The sequence below is a fragment of the Limulus polyphemus genome, unplaced genomic scaffold, assembly GCF_000517525.1.
Source record: "Limulus polyphemus unplaced genomic scaffold, Limulus_polyphemus-2.1.2 Scaffold3042, whole genome shotgun sequence".
Lineage (NCBI taxonomy): Eukaryota > Metazoa > Arthropoda > Merostomata > Xiphosura > Limulidae > Limulus > Limulus polyphemus.
Window position 1 is genome coordinate 5,139 of NW_013668652.1, and position 14,350 is coordinate 19,488.

The 14,350-nt window shown below is 34.6% G+C and overlaps 1 protein-coding gene across 1 annotated transcript in view; it reads left to right on the forward strand.

The window, feature by feature from the left end:
- Window positions 1–4,112: 4,112 nt before the first annotated feature.
- LOC106468525 (5-aminolevulinate synthase, erythroid-specific, mitochondrial-like) overlaps window positions 4,113–14,350 on the forward strand; it is a gene marked incomplete at both ends in the record, with an annotated part of 15,615 nt that continues 5,377 nt past the window's right edge. The window contains 5 exon segments of the mRNA NM_001314128.1: window positions 4,113–4,289; window positions 5,576–5,683; window positions 10,042–10,252; window positions 11,463–11,647; window positions 13,517–13,696. Coding sequence (NP_001301057.1) covers window positions 4,113–4,289; window positions 5,576–5,683; window positions 10,042–10,252; window positions 11,463–11,647; window positions 13,517–13,696 — 861 coding nt within the window.

A 14,350-nucleotide genomic window follows, 5' to 3' on the forward strand; every position in this document is an offset into this window, starting at 1 on the left:
GATAGTTATAATTAAAAGTCCAAAGTCGTATAAGAAACTTTTTATGTAAACAAAATAATCTTTATAATCGATACAGTTGGTTTTATTGAGTAAATAACAACGTGAATTGTTCATTTTGTTTCCCATTTTCCGTGTTTGTTGTGAACGTTAAACAGGTTAAACAACAAGACCAATTTACAAAGGTGTGCAACAGATGTGTTATTTGACAAAATAAATAGATAACGAGAATAATATATTTGGTTTGACAATATCGTTGTTTCTGTGAACAGTATGTATTATTTTATTGCTGTTTTTTATGTTTCAAGAAACACGTTCTGTGGATTCATTTAGAAGGTAAAAACACTGGTAATAACATCTCCAATATTTTGTTGTCTTTTGTGTTTGATGGAAAAAACTTTGTCAACATTTTGACAACCATATATTTGATGTATATATTTTAAGAACTTTCATGTAGCCTGCTTATTTGAGTCAGCAGCTGTAGCATTTTTTGTGTGGCAACCTTCATGTGACTGTAGGCGAATTTTGATCTGAGTAACCGTAACCAACGTAAATGTCTAGGCCTGACACTGTCATAAATATATTATATAATTAACGTTAAATAAATAACTATTGTGCTAGGCTTGTTTTGTTTTGACTAACGTAAAAAGCTAGAACAAAAAAGTGGAAAACTTGTATCACGAAAAATGATTGATGTTAAATAGATGTTTTAAATGTACCCAACGTTTCGGGCTGGGACTCCCTTCCACCGTTGATTAACGGAACCAAATCACAGAACTTAATTAAGAACATACAATCTAGGCCTAACACTGTGATATCTAATTAACTGAAAATAAATTGGGTATCGTAAGCACGTTTTGCTTCGACTAGTATAAAACCTAGGCCTAACACTGTGATATAATTAAATGAAATGAGTGGGAGTTAATTGCAACTCACTAAGCTTACTTCTTGTTGCGACACATACGTGATTCGCGGAAATCCATTAGATATATATATTTTTAATGGTCCCAAACAGGTTTTCAAAGAGTTACATACATTTCGCTCAATAACTAGTTGGTGAAGCATAACACCTTTTCAGAATAATAAGTGTAATACCGCGTGCCTGTGTTGTTGTTTTTTAATCAGAATTTCCATAATAATTTCAGTAGGAAATTAGTAGGAAAAAACGAGTACAATTATTTAGGGAAAAAATCAATATTAATATTTGTCGCCATAGTAAAAACAATATAAGGAGGGGGAGAATATACTTGTTCAAAATGCGCTTAGCTTTTCGCACTTATATTAAATATTCAACCAGTCGCTTTTAAGTCTCAGTCAGTTTCAATAAGGAGCATACGAGCAGCGGTTTTCTGACACACTGTACCAGGAAATCTAATAATACAGCCAAATCTAGGTTTTAGATCGCTTAAAAACGGGAAATGATTGATAAAAAACCTGATGGAGGGTTGGGGGGTAACTAGTAATAGCTTCATGATAGCGCCGAAAGTGCTCTCTTACCTTATTCGACTGATACACTATCCTACCAAAAGTCATGGGACACACCTCTGATTGCAGGAAATTGGATGTTTTGACGAAATATTCAAATAGTTTGGCCCAAAAGAGTGATCAGCGGTTCGCTCGGAAGTCATTTCGAACTGTATGCCGAACGATAAGTACTCGGAAAGAGCTAACAGAGGTTCAAAGTGGAAGGATAGTTGGATATCATTTGGGGAAAATATCTGTACGTGCTATTGCACATCAATTAAACATTCCCAGGTCGACAGTTGGCAATTTGCTGAAGAAATGGAAGTTCACAGGTGACAATAAGCCCAAGAAACGACCAAGTAGGGGTAAAATACTGACTGACAGGAGCCGACGCGTCTTGAGTAGGCTGGTTATCTCATCTCGCCATCAGACTCTAGAGAATCAGTGTTTGGAGTTACGAGCAGTCACAGGCAATCCTATAAGTGTTTCCACGACACGTCGAGAGGTGCATGTCATAAATTTTTACGGAACAGCTGTAGACCACAAGCCGTTGATAACAAAAACAAATGCACACCATCGACTGACATTGGGCAAGGCATACCGAACCTGGACCGTGAATCAGTGGAAATCGTGCGACGAGTCAAGCTACACGCTCTTCCAGTCAGGTGGACGTGCTTGGGTATGGAGGATGCCTGGAGAACTCTTATTACCTAAGTGTGTTGTCACAACAGTGAAGTTTGGAGGTGGCGGTATCATGGTCTGGGGGGTGCTTCTCGTGGTATGGACTAGGTCTACTGGTCATAGGGCATGGATGGATCCATGAATGCTGAGTCCTACATTGATGCCCTGAACAATTCTGTGTGCCCTACATTGTGTCAATTATATGGTACCGACCCTTACACTTTCCAACATGATAACGCTCCATGTCTCAAAGCAAAGAATGTGAACACGTAGTTTGAAGACAATAACATCGAAACATTGCAGTGGCCAGCACAGAGCCCCGACCTCAACCCGATAGAACATATTTGGGATGAACTGAAACGCAGAATTATGGTAAGACTAAGATGGTCCTCTTCAGTAATGGAGTTTACTAATGCTTTGAAGGAGGAGTAAAACACAATACCATCAGCTTTCTACCAGAAATGAGTAGAGAGTCTTCCAGGACGCATTGAAGCAGTCATTAAGGCCTAAGTCGGGCCAACACGCTATTAATTTCTTGGAATAAAGACATGTTTTATTCATAACTACCTGCGTCCCATGACTTTTAGTAGGATAGTGTATGTGCTATTGACGAAAGTATACATAGGATACATAATTCAAGCAGTGCGCTATGTTATTAGTGTAAACCTTGGTTGTTAGGTGTATTGTTATTGAGAAACTACGAAAATTCGCGAATTGAAATTATCAAATTAATCAAAGATATTACAATGTATCCAAAGCTTTTTATTTCACTTGTACTTTGAACTGCAATTTGTTTGCACTGTCACTGCACGATACTTGCCTGGAAGTTGTGAAATAAGCCTCATTTTGTTGATGTAATATAAACATAGTAAGGTGCAGAATCATACACGGACATTTCTTTAAGGTAAAATACTTTTATTTGCGAGCTTTTGGCCCTCTTACCGGAGCCTTCATCGGGCAACAATGTACTAAGGCCCTCAACACATTGTTGCCCGATGAAGGCTCCTGTAAGAGAGCCGAAAGCTCGCAAATAAAAGTATTTTAACGTATAGAAAAGTCCGTGTATAATTCTACATATTAATTCACCTACGTTATGAGTCTTAAACAACAACCATAAACATCGTAATACTGCGTAAATGCATATTGTAATATGACTAACAGAAACAAAACCTACATTTGTTTAAAGTGGTGATATGCACGTGCTTCCTCATACAATTATTTTTTTAGATTTGATGTAGTAACATTGAAATAAAAATAAGTAAATTTACAGGTATAAATACGTATAGAGTATGTGAAGAAGTAATACAATTTAGATATCCTATTTATTGCAGTAGATTTGTTGTTCATATGTATATAATTATTCTAAAATATATAAAGACTTGCACTATTCGAAATCTGATGATTAGCGTGCCGGGCTGCGGAACTAACATCAAAGGTTCGAATCACGATATTCTACTAGACATGTTTCGCACTTTCAGTTGTGAGGACGATATATCCAAAACAGTTAAGAGTAGCTGTGTAGGTGGCGGGTGCTGTTAATTAGTTATCCTCTTATTAACTGATCTAAGCTAGAGATGGCTAGTCTCTATCCTGGCCATTTAGCCCATGTTTGGCTTAAATTGTAGTTATGGTTGTAAATACTAAATTTAGTTTAAAGAAGACAAAAGTTTTAATTTCTGGTACTTTTTTGCGGTTTTTAAGTATTAAAGTCATACTTACAATTTTGAAACCCTGCATTACACAGACTTTGTCGATGGGTTACAAACTGCGTTCCACTTGTAGCTCTTTCTTTGTTCAGCAAAAAATCATAAACTCAAGAATGAAAAAAAAAAACCTGTCATACTTTAAATATTCTCCAAACATTCTAACTAGCGATCGAAGTACTGCATATTTACGTATTAAATAAAGTTAACAGAATAACGATTTTTATTTCTGTGGTTCCTTAATTAAAAGGAGAGTTTTTTTTGTAGGTTTTTCTCGTCATTTAGCTCATAATACAAAGATGCCCTGTCCTTTTGTTGCCCGTTTACCAGCCTCTTTCCTCCGAAACTATGGAGGTTCTCTCGTGAAGACGTATATTGAATATTGTCCATTTATGGCTCGTTTCGTGTCCACCGTGTCGAGTGCTCCCGCTGGAGATGCGCCAGGTAGGAACTACATTTGGTAAGGTAGTTGTATATACGTGATTAAAAAAATATATATTGATTTTATAGTTTACTGACAATCGCAAAATGTTTGTGTCCTGATCATGCCAGATTTTTAAAAGTTGAAATACTTAGAACAAAGTATATTAGATTAAACATACACTTCTTTGCTTGTATTCCTTATACAATTAGTTTTTAAGGCTTTCACTATACGTTTAAACAGGGTCATGTTGGAAACCATCGAACTTGTTTCTGAAATTCGTTAATATCTTTGGGAAATGCGAGAGGTGACAAAGGCAAAGGTTATTAACACCACATTTAACTAGCTATCTTTTCCAGTATCCTTAAATGCCAAGGTTTGGACTTCTTCTGTCAGCACTGTGTTCTGAATGAATAGCCATGACCTCAATATTACAAGATATCAAAGCTGATTTGGTGTATATATATAGCCTATGTTGATTCGATGTTGAAACGATTACAAGGGAGCTGGGTTTTTACGCGAAAGAAAATAAAAATTATTTAATGTTGCTCAACTTTTTTTATGTATCTTGTTTCTGTGTATCTAGGATATGGTAACAAAAGCGATTAAAAAGTAGATATTTTATGGCTTCTTTCTTTTTCTTCAACCGTGATATTACAAGTTCTCTCCGTCCTTCATGAAATAATATTTTACATCTTATTCTTTAAAGGTAGAATTTATAAAAGATGAGAAAGTTCATATTTCTCCTTGAAGACTTTTCAGCATATTCCTGGTACACACAAAAAAAGACATTTATCCAAAATTTGGCAAGTTAAATGACATGCTCCTATGTTTATTGTGTGTTAGATATTCACGACTGTTTCCCTTTAAGTTTAATACGAGAGTTAGTATTTAGATAGTTATATAGTGAGAGTGTTAAATTTAGCTACTTTTAGAAGCGATAGTTTATCGTAGGCTTGTTTACGTAACTATTTACGAATCATACGTTGTGTAGTTCACTTGTTGTCAATTGGTGATTGTTGTATTACTGTGTCATGCTACTAGAACCTTCTAAGTTTTTCTAGTTTACTGTTTAGTTACTCAACGTTAGTGGGATAGCAACTCATTTGTATGGATAACAGTACTCGGTAATCTGACCAGCTTACATGTTTGATGTTCACCAAGTAATTTCAGTTCTCTTAAATTTCATTAAGTTTTTGGATCAGTAAAATATTTTCATGGAACAAAACAGACATTTATAGTTGACCTTACGTAATAGTAGGAGGCATAGTGTTTATTTTATTTTTTTACATTTGCGTTCTTAATTTAGCTCAACAAAAAGGATGTCCCTTTCTGGATGCCGTCAAGCCCACCTTAAAAGTTGCTAGTCCAGAAACGGAGGACGATATCATTGATGTGGCAGCAGATAAATCCAATGGTAAGCAAATGACTGAAGAACTGTTATATTGTAAAGCAGTAGGCCTGATTTGTTACAGTTCAGTATTTGTGAAAGTGTTGTATCTCGAATCACACGGGATTCTTTACATGTTGGAATCTGACTTTGTACGAACCAACATAGGTACAATTAATTAAAAGGCAAATTACTGATTTACTTACTCAGTGCAATAAAGTACATTGTCGCAAGTGCAGGGAAACATCCTGCTCTTTCTCCAAGAAAACACTGTCAAAGTCATTATATAAAGTACGAAAGATATTTTAACCAACACCATTTATCCCATACAGTATAAAAAATATTAACCTTTAGTGGACGTTGGAAAAAAACCCATAAATCTCCTACCAACACAGAGAGACCTTCCCAATGAACTTGATCATTCCTTCTGTGATTTGGTTCGCTTGTTTAACAAGCGAGGTTTACACCTAATCAGAAAGACAGATAAAAGAAAGGTAATGAATTGCTATTAAAAAACTGATCATCCTTATGGCATCAATCTTGATTACACAAGAAGCGATCTTCGACAATTATAACTTTTCAGAAAAATATTAGTTTTTGTTTGTTTTCACTTACAAAGTTTCATCATATTTCAACCTGATTTTTTTTCTAACTCTAATAATTTTTTCACTTTACCATAGAGTTCTAATTAAACAATTTAATCACTTTTTGTCTTTCTACGTATCATTTTTTAATTAGTTCTTGTTCTCCTTATCTTATTTGCAGTTTATCTGTATAACAATTTAATCCATAAAATTTTCTCTTTTCAATCATTAATTTTTCCCTACCGCCTTTACCATTTCTGTGTTATTCATACCCCTTTTCTTCTCTATCCCCCGTTCTCCAAATACAGAAGGTCATTATCACACCTGCAACATCCTTTTGTCAAAGAAACATAAATACCTCTCTGTTCTCAGGCTGGGTTGCTATATATATATATACACACTTCCCTCTCATTCCCATTTCATGCCAGAAGAGCAATCACCTTCGATACGTTATCGTGTTGCTAAGTATTTATGTATTTTCGTAAAATCACTCACGCTACATGTTACTGATTTTTTTAGTGAACTGTGTATTAAAAAAATATGAATTTTGTTTCACTCACGCCATACAATTAATTAATACCGTCTCGTAAGTTGAAACAACAGAAAAGATTGGTTTTCTGTAACTTTTACACAATTACTGACTTGCGTTTGAGTTATTTAGGCGCTAGAGGAAATTAAAATTTGTATCAGAATGCAGTGAAATATCTCGTTAAACACAGAATCAATTATGAATATAGGCCTTGATGCAGAAAAATAGGTCAGCCATTACAGTTACCTTTAGATGTTACCATATAAATATATATATATGTATATATAATTTTCTTCATTTGTAATTTCTGGCTGAGTTACCATACAGGTGCCCTACTTATTTGACAAGAATAGCTTGCTCCAAATAAATGCTAATTTATTATTCTATCAAAATAGCCGTTAAAAAGTGTTTTTATTTTTATCACTATTTAATTTTGCTGCTGACTTAGATTGTCGTGACATATAAACCCATAGACTCTTATGAATAGTTTTGAAGACTAATTGAGGGGTGAGTAAAGTACATGAAATTTAAGTATTCTGTTTTTCCATGTTTATTTTACTTGAGAAGAATTGTTTAAAGTTTATTATTAATTTCGGTTTCAAAAGATGTTGTTTTTTTCATTGGTATATAATTTTTTTTCACTCAGTATCGTGTTTAGAGCTATCCATTTAATAGATAAACAAGAAACTGTAACCTTTCTTGAAACTGCAGAATAATAAAAGTGAAAAGGGTAATATATGTATTTTGATCACTTTCGACTGTAGAAATAGTTGTAACTAATTACAGTAAATTGTATTAACTGAAAACGGAAACCTAACAGGATTTGAAACCGTCGTATCCAACTTTCTGACATGCACTCAAAACAACGTTTCTTCAGAAGAATTATAGTAGTTATGTATTCAAATAAATGTAATTATTAGCAATTTACACTATTTTTGTGTACCTTGAGTATTTTTCATAGTTAGATTAAAGCTGGAGTAGCACTTATAGATGGGAGAAAATGGTAGAAATTTAAGATATGCTTTGATAAATATATATGTGTGTGTGTGTGTGTAAAGAATAGGAAGAAGTAATAGTAGTGTAAAATAGCAAGGTTAAACAAAAGCAGCACATGTTAATTAAAAATACAAATTACTCATGAATTACACGAAAAGCATATAGGGGACACTGTTCAGTATACCAAGTGTTGACCACCAATAATTAAAACAGTTTTAAAGTTCACTGAACAAGAAAAACCAGTGAATGTTGTTCAAGTGTTACACAGGATTGAGCTCAGGTAATCAAGACAGTTTTGGAACTCGCTGAGTAAAGCGAAGCAAGGGATGTTGTTCAAGTGTTACACAAGGTTGAGCACATGTAATGAAAACCGTTTTAGAACTCAATGAGCAAGAAGAAACAAGGATTGTTGTTCAAGTGTTACACAAGGTTGAGCACAGGTAATCAAAACAGTTTTAGAACTCGCTGAGCAAGAAGAAGCAAGGGATGTTGTTCAAGTGTTACACAAAGTTGAACACATGTAATGATAAAAAAATTTTAGAACTCGCTGAGCAAGTAGAAGCAAGGGATGTTGTTTAAGTGTTACACAAGGTTGAGCACAGGTAATCAAAACAGTTTTAGAACTCAGTGAAGAAAAGAATAGAGGGTGTTTAGTTATTATGTTATCTATAGAACTGAACAAAAATTACTGATAGAAACAATAAAATGAGAAGCAGGAGTTGGTGTTATTCAATGTTGTACATAGACAAAACACGCAAGATTAAGAAGTCACTGATGGAACTGGATAAGTAGAATCATGAGATGTTACATGATGGTACTCTGACTGTGTTAAAACCTATGGCAAAACACAGAAGTTTTAGAAGTTACTGGTGGAACTGGTTAAGTAGAATCATGAGCTGTTATATGATGGTACTCATAGGTTTGAACACAAGTTAGACAAAATACATAAATTTTAGACGTCACTGATGGAAATGGATAAGTAGAATCATGAGATGTCATGTGGCAGTACTCATAGGTTTTAACACAGTCAGGTAAAACACAGAAGTTTTAGAAGTCACTGGTGGAACTGGATAAGTAGAATCATGAGATGTTATGTGGTGGTACTTGTTGATTTGAACACAGTCAGACAAAACACAGAAGTTTTAGACGTCACTGACGGAAATTAAAAGGCAGTAGCAGATGTTGTTCAATTTCTTGAGATTGGACACATTCAGATCGCAGTAGCCCAACTGACTTAATGATAGGAAGTATTTACAAGGACTCAACTAACGTTTCGATAATTATATGACTGAAGTAGTGAAACTCGTATATAAACAGCGGTTAAAACACAGGGGGAACCAGGAGGAAAGCTCCCCATCTAAGAAATTCGCTAAGGAGAGCCCATCTAGCTATATAGAACAAATGATCAAGGGAACTGAAACGATAATTGAAAGTATGTGGAGGAACTACATTGAGGATAATACGATTGTACACGATAATTGGTCTCCATCAGGCAAGTTACATGGATATAGGAACCTTTAACATTGTCACTTAAAAGCGTACAAGGTCTTGCGACTCAGGTCGTCATCAAAATTAATGGTGATTAAAAATTCAATCTCCAAATAACAAAAAAACTCTTGTGACGGCAACGCTGATGGTAAATAGGAAGGAAGAAATACACTGTCTAAGACTGAGACAGTCGATGAGGTCTAAGAAAACAGAACGGTGCACCTACTGTCCTGGACAAAGGCGGATTTATCATTTTTGCCGCCCATAGGCACCAAACTTATTGGCGCCCATTCGTAATAGTGACACATTGTTGACTTTGTTGCCATATGCTCATATATTTTATAGTGTATTTGAAACAAAAAAATGTGTACAGACTTTTTTTATGTTTGATATTTATTGTTTTTACTATTCTGAAAATTTGCCATCTTTAAAATTTGCCGCTCTAGGCGCGTGTCTATAAGGGCCTATTGGGAAATCCGAACTGGTCCCGTACTATGCAGAATGTAGTCTTTGAAGTGTGATGAATCAACTTTAAACCCTTGAATTGTGGCTTCAAATCCTGTCGGTCAACCCCTTCCCCAGGGCTCCAAATTCCCACTTTAATAACCACTGTGTATAAGTATGCATTAAAAGTGTAGTTTACAGTTAACGTTCTGGCGTTTTAGACCTTTTGTACTTGTATGTATTTTTAACGTTTATTATTCTATAACAACATAAGTAAATTAAATGCTAATTCTTAACAAGTTTCGTAAACTAAATTATTTAGAGCATTTTTATATTCAATTTAGTATCGACATTCTGTTATGAAGACTTCTTTCAAGATCAGATTGCCAAAAAGAAGAAGGATCATTCTTATCGAATCTTTAAGAAAGTGAATCGCATAGCAGGAGGTTTTCCTCTGGCACAAGAACACACTGACGGCAATCATCCCATTACAGTCTGGTGTAGTAATGATTACTTAGGAATGAGCCGACACCCAGAGGTTAAGAGAGCAGTAATGTAAGTAGTGTACGAGCTGTTATGATGACAAAAAGTATTATATGAACAAAAATTAGTTTATTTGGTGTGATTTGTTTTGTATTTGTACAGCTACATGATTTATGAAAATAAACTCAGCACTCGTCATTTTTTAACGTTTTAGTTTTGTGTATATATATTGTCAAACGAAATGTAATAGCTCTCAATAGGAAACGAAAACAAACAAAGTATTAATTATGAATGAAAGTTACGTCAAGCGAATTTACTCGTGTAAGACAGCTATCAGTAATTTTGGTGTAAAATGCTCAAGCTGGCAAAACAGTGAAGTTTTTTAGGCCCAACCAGTCCAATAAAATGATGTTTAACCGCAGATGTTTTTCATTTACATTCCTTTTGTTCTTTAGGTTTTCCTGAGCAGTGATTTATGGCAGACAGAATGCAAGTCTGAAATGTTGTTATACACGTCTGATTAAAAACGTGTAAAGTACTAACTTAGAAGAATGTGAAAATAATAATTATCTGTTGTCAGTCTTTTTCTTAAAGTCAACTTAGCTGGTGCTCGTATGTAGGTCAAACTACATCTCCCTGGTGGTCATACCGTGGTTTTATCTCGTGCTTTGAGCTACTATACTTTATGCTATTAAAAAAATTTGAGGCAGTTATCTGTAGAATATATTTTGTTATTTATAACTCCTTCATTTAATTATTTGTAAATAGAACGTGATGTGCTCTGGAAGCATCACGCTGATGTCAGAAATTTAATTTAGTTTTATGTAATTATAATGTTTATATTTAAAAAAATAGTGTGAACACTAAATACTTTAAAACTGTATTAATTCACGAATTTTTATATCTATTATTGGCAAGAGACAATAATGTAAAACAAAGATAACCACGATTTTTTTTTTTGTTTAAAACTAATTATCTTCTTGACGTCCCATTCTCACTTAACAACATTTTCAAGCATAGGTATGCCTTTAATTAAGTTAGAGGGCGGTGTAGCGTATTAAAATTATATTAATCGCCTTCCCACGACTGTTTAATTTTGTCATAAACTTCAATATCCTACAATGATAAATATAAGTATAGTTCTCTGAGCAAATCTACAGTTAACTGACGACAAACAAGTTGTGATTATTTGGCATAGAAATATGGGTGTGAAGCCGTGCGTAGCATTATCTCATGAAACACAACTTGTTCAAAGCTCACCCGTGTTTACCTGGTGTTTTAGTGAAGCTGTTGAAGCACATGGATGTGGTGCTGGTGGAACCCGGAACATATCGGGAAATTCTCCGTTTCACGAACTTCTGGAGAAAGAACTCGCCCAACTGCACAACAAAGAAGCAGCTCTACTGTTCACGTCATGCTTTGTGGCCAACGACTCGACCTTGTTTACCTTGGCTAAAAGCCTGCCGGGTAACCCTCTAAACTTGTTTTGTAGTTATCTTGTTCCAGTGTATAGTTTTAGTTCGTATTCATTCTAGTAATGGTGTTTAGGCCGACAATTCACAAGAACGAAACAATACTTTTATCTTTGTGTAATTATTTCTAGCTCAAATTAATGCAGAGAATATTTTGAAAGTCATATAAACTGTTACGACAGTTACATTTATTTTTCGTGAAGTATGGTTAGTTTTACGCTAATCCTATAAAGCTGTATAGCAGGGGATATTAATTAATAATACATCAACAGATCAAGATAAGGACTTTTAACTTCCACATGTTCTCCTAACGAGATAGAAGTTTAAAAAACCTACATTTAGGGAGTATTATACTGAGTGGAAAATAAAAACTGTACAATTACAGGTGGTTTTTATCTACAGCTGCTAAATACACAACAAACGAAAAGCTTATGGGTGTGTTTGTTAAAGACTCAAGTGTTTGGTTTTATTCCTTTACAAATACATTTATATAAATGGAAGCCTAAATAAGCACTTTATATGAAATTATTATAAAAATTAGATTGAGTATTAAATTTCTGTTACGTTGGGAAACTGAATTAGTTTACTTACATATAAATGTTTGTCAAAAAATGTTTGAACATCTATTTTGACAACATATCTCTTCCACGGTTGTTTGTGTGTACTTGGTTAAGCGAAGTAAAACAACGCTTTAAGGCAAATATCCGGGTCAACGTTTCGGCTAGATTGCCTTCTTCACTTTAACTGCACTTGTTTGTTAACCCTAATAATTGGTAGGTAGTAGTAACAGGAATACTCTATCAACACACCATAATAGTCAGAAATTGTGTGAAACAAGTCTACCAAAGTATCATTTATTATACACAGATAGCTCCAAAACTACGTTGTTAAAACTTTCAAAAATTAATTTTTTTCAATAGGGCGAGTGATTTATGTTTAATTATCAATTATTACAGTTATTATGTTAAGTTTTGGATTGTATTTGATATCGGGTATAACCTCTATGCTATATTCACCCTAGAAGAGTGGTTGCTAAAGTAATCAACACAAGATGGTTTAGAACATGAATGTTAAAGTATACAACGCGTAAGATGGCTTAAAACGTGATTGCTAAGGTGTACATCATGTAAGATGATATAAAACATGGTTGCTAAGGTAAAAACACGTAAGATGATTTAGAAGATGGAGGCTAGGGTACAATACATAAAATTGTTTAGAACGTGATTGCTAGGGTATATAATACGTAAGATGGTTTATAACGTGATTGCTAAGGTAGACAACACATAAAATGGTTCTTAAGATTTTTGGAATTGGTGTTAACTATCATGTTCTGTGTATGCTTGATCTCATTTTGATTACTAAGTTTCCATGTTTGAATTGTATTGAGTGTGTTGGGAAATACAGTGTCTACATGACAACTTGGTTGTTAAAATTCAACATGTGAGCGTTTGTTATTAAATACAATATTTTCTGTATCCTCACCTGGTTGTAAACATTCAAGTAGTATAATCATAAATATGAATCCTGTATTTTTCCCCCCACATTTCTCTCTGTTTTAGTCATTGGGTGTTCAACAAAGTTGCCTTCTGAGCAATATATTAATAAACATGTTGAACATTCTGAAATGTACAGAAAAACTAGATAAATAATAATTTGGCTCACCAAAAGAGAATGGTATATTTCAGTGCAGGTGGAGACTATGCGAAACCACAGCCAAGGGAATGGGCTTGTTAAAATCAGTGGTGAAAATATTATGATTAACAGTGTTTAAAAAGGCAGTAGCATAAACATAAATTTTTTATCCAAATTATGTTGACAAGACTTTACTTGCCATGGTAACACACTTTATTTCTATACTCTGAAGGCTGCCACATATTTTCTGATGCTGGAAATCATGCTTCCATGATACAAGGAATACGGAACAGTGGGGTGTCGAAGCATATCTTTCATCACAATAATCCAGAACACTTGGAAGAACTTCTGAGCAAAGTTGACATTAGCATTCCCAAGATTGTGGCATTTGAAACTGTCCACTCAATGACAGGTAGGAATCAACTGTACACTAACAGGTAGGAATAAACTGTACACTAACAGGTAGGAATAAACTGAACACTAACAGGTAGGAATAAGCTGCCCACTTATTGTTCGGTAAGCAATAGGAATAAACTTTTCACTTGGTAAGCAATAGGAATAAACTTTTCACTCGGTAAGCAATAGGAATAAACTTTTCACTCGGTAAGCAATAGCAATAAACTTTTCAATCAGTAAGCAATAGGAATAAACTTTTCATTCGGTAAGCAATAGGAATAAACTGTTCACTAAGTGACAGATAGGAATGAACTGTCCCCTCAATGGCAGACAAGATTAAGCTATCTGCTCAGTGGCAGATAGGAATAAACTATCATTTCAGTGGCAGTCAAAATTAAACTATCTGCTCAGTGGCAGGTAGGAACAAACTATCCACTCAGTGGCAGATAGGAACAAACTGTCCACTTAGTGGCAGTCAAAATTAAACTGTCTGCTCAGTGGTAGGTAGGAACAAACTATCCACTTAGTGGCAGACAAGATTAAACTGTCTGCTCAGTGGTAGGTAGGAACAAACTATCCACTCAGTGGCAGATAGGAACAAACTATCCACTTAGTGGCAGATAGGAACAAACTATCCACTTAGTGGCAGTCAAGATTAAACTGTCTGCTC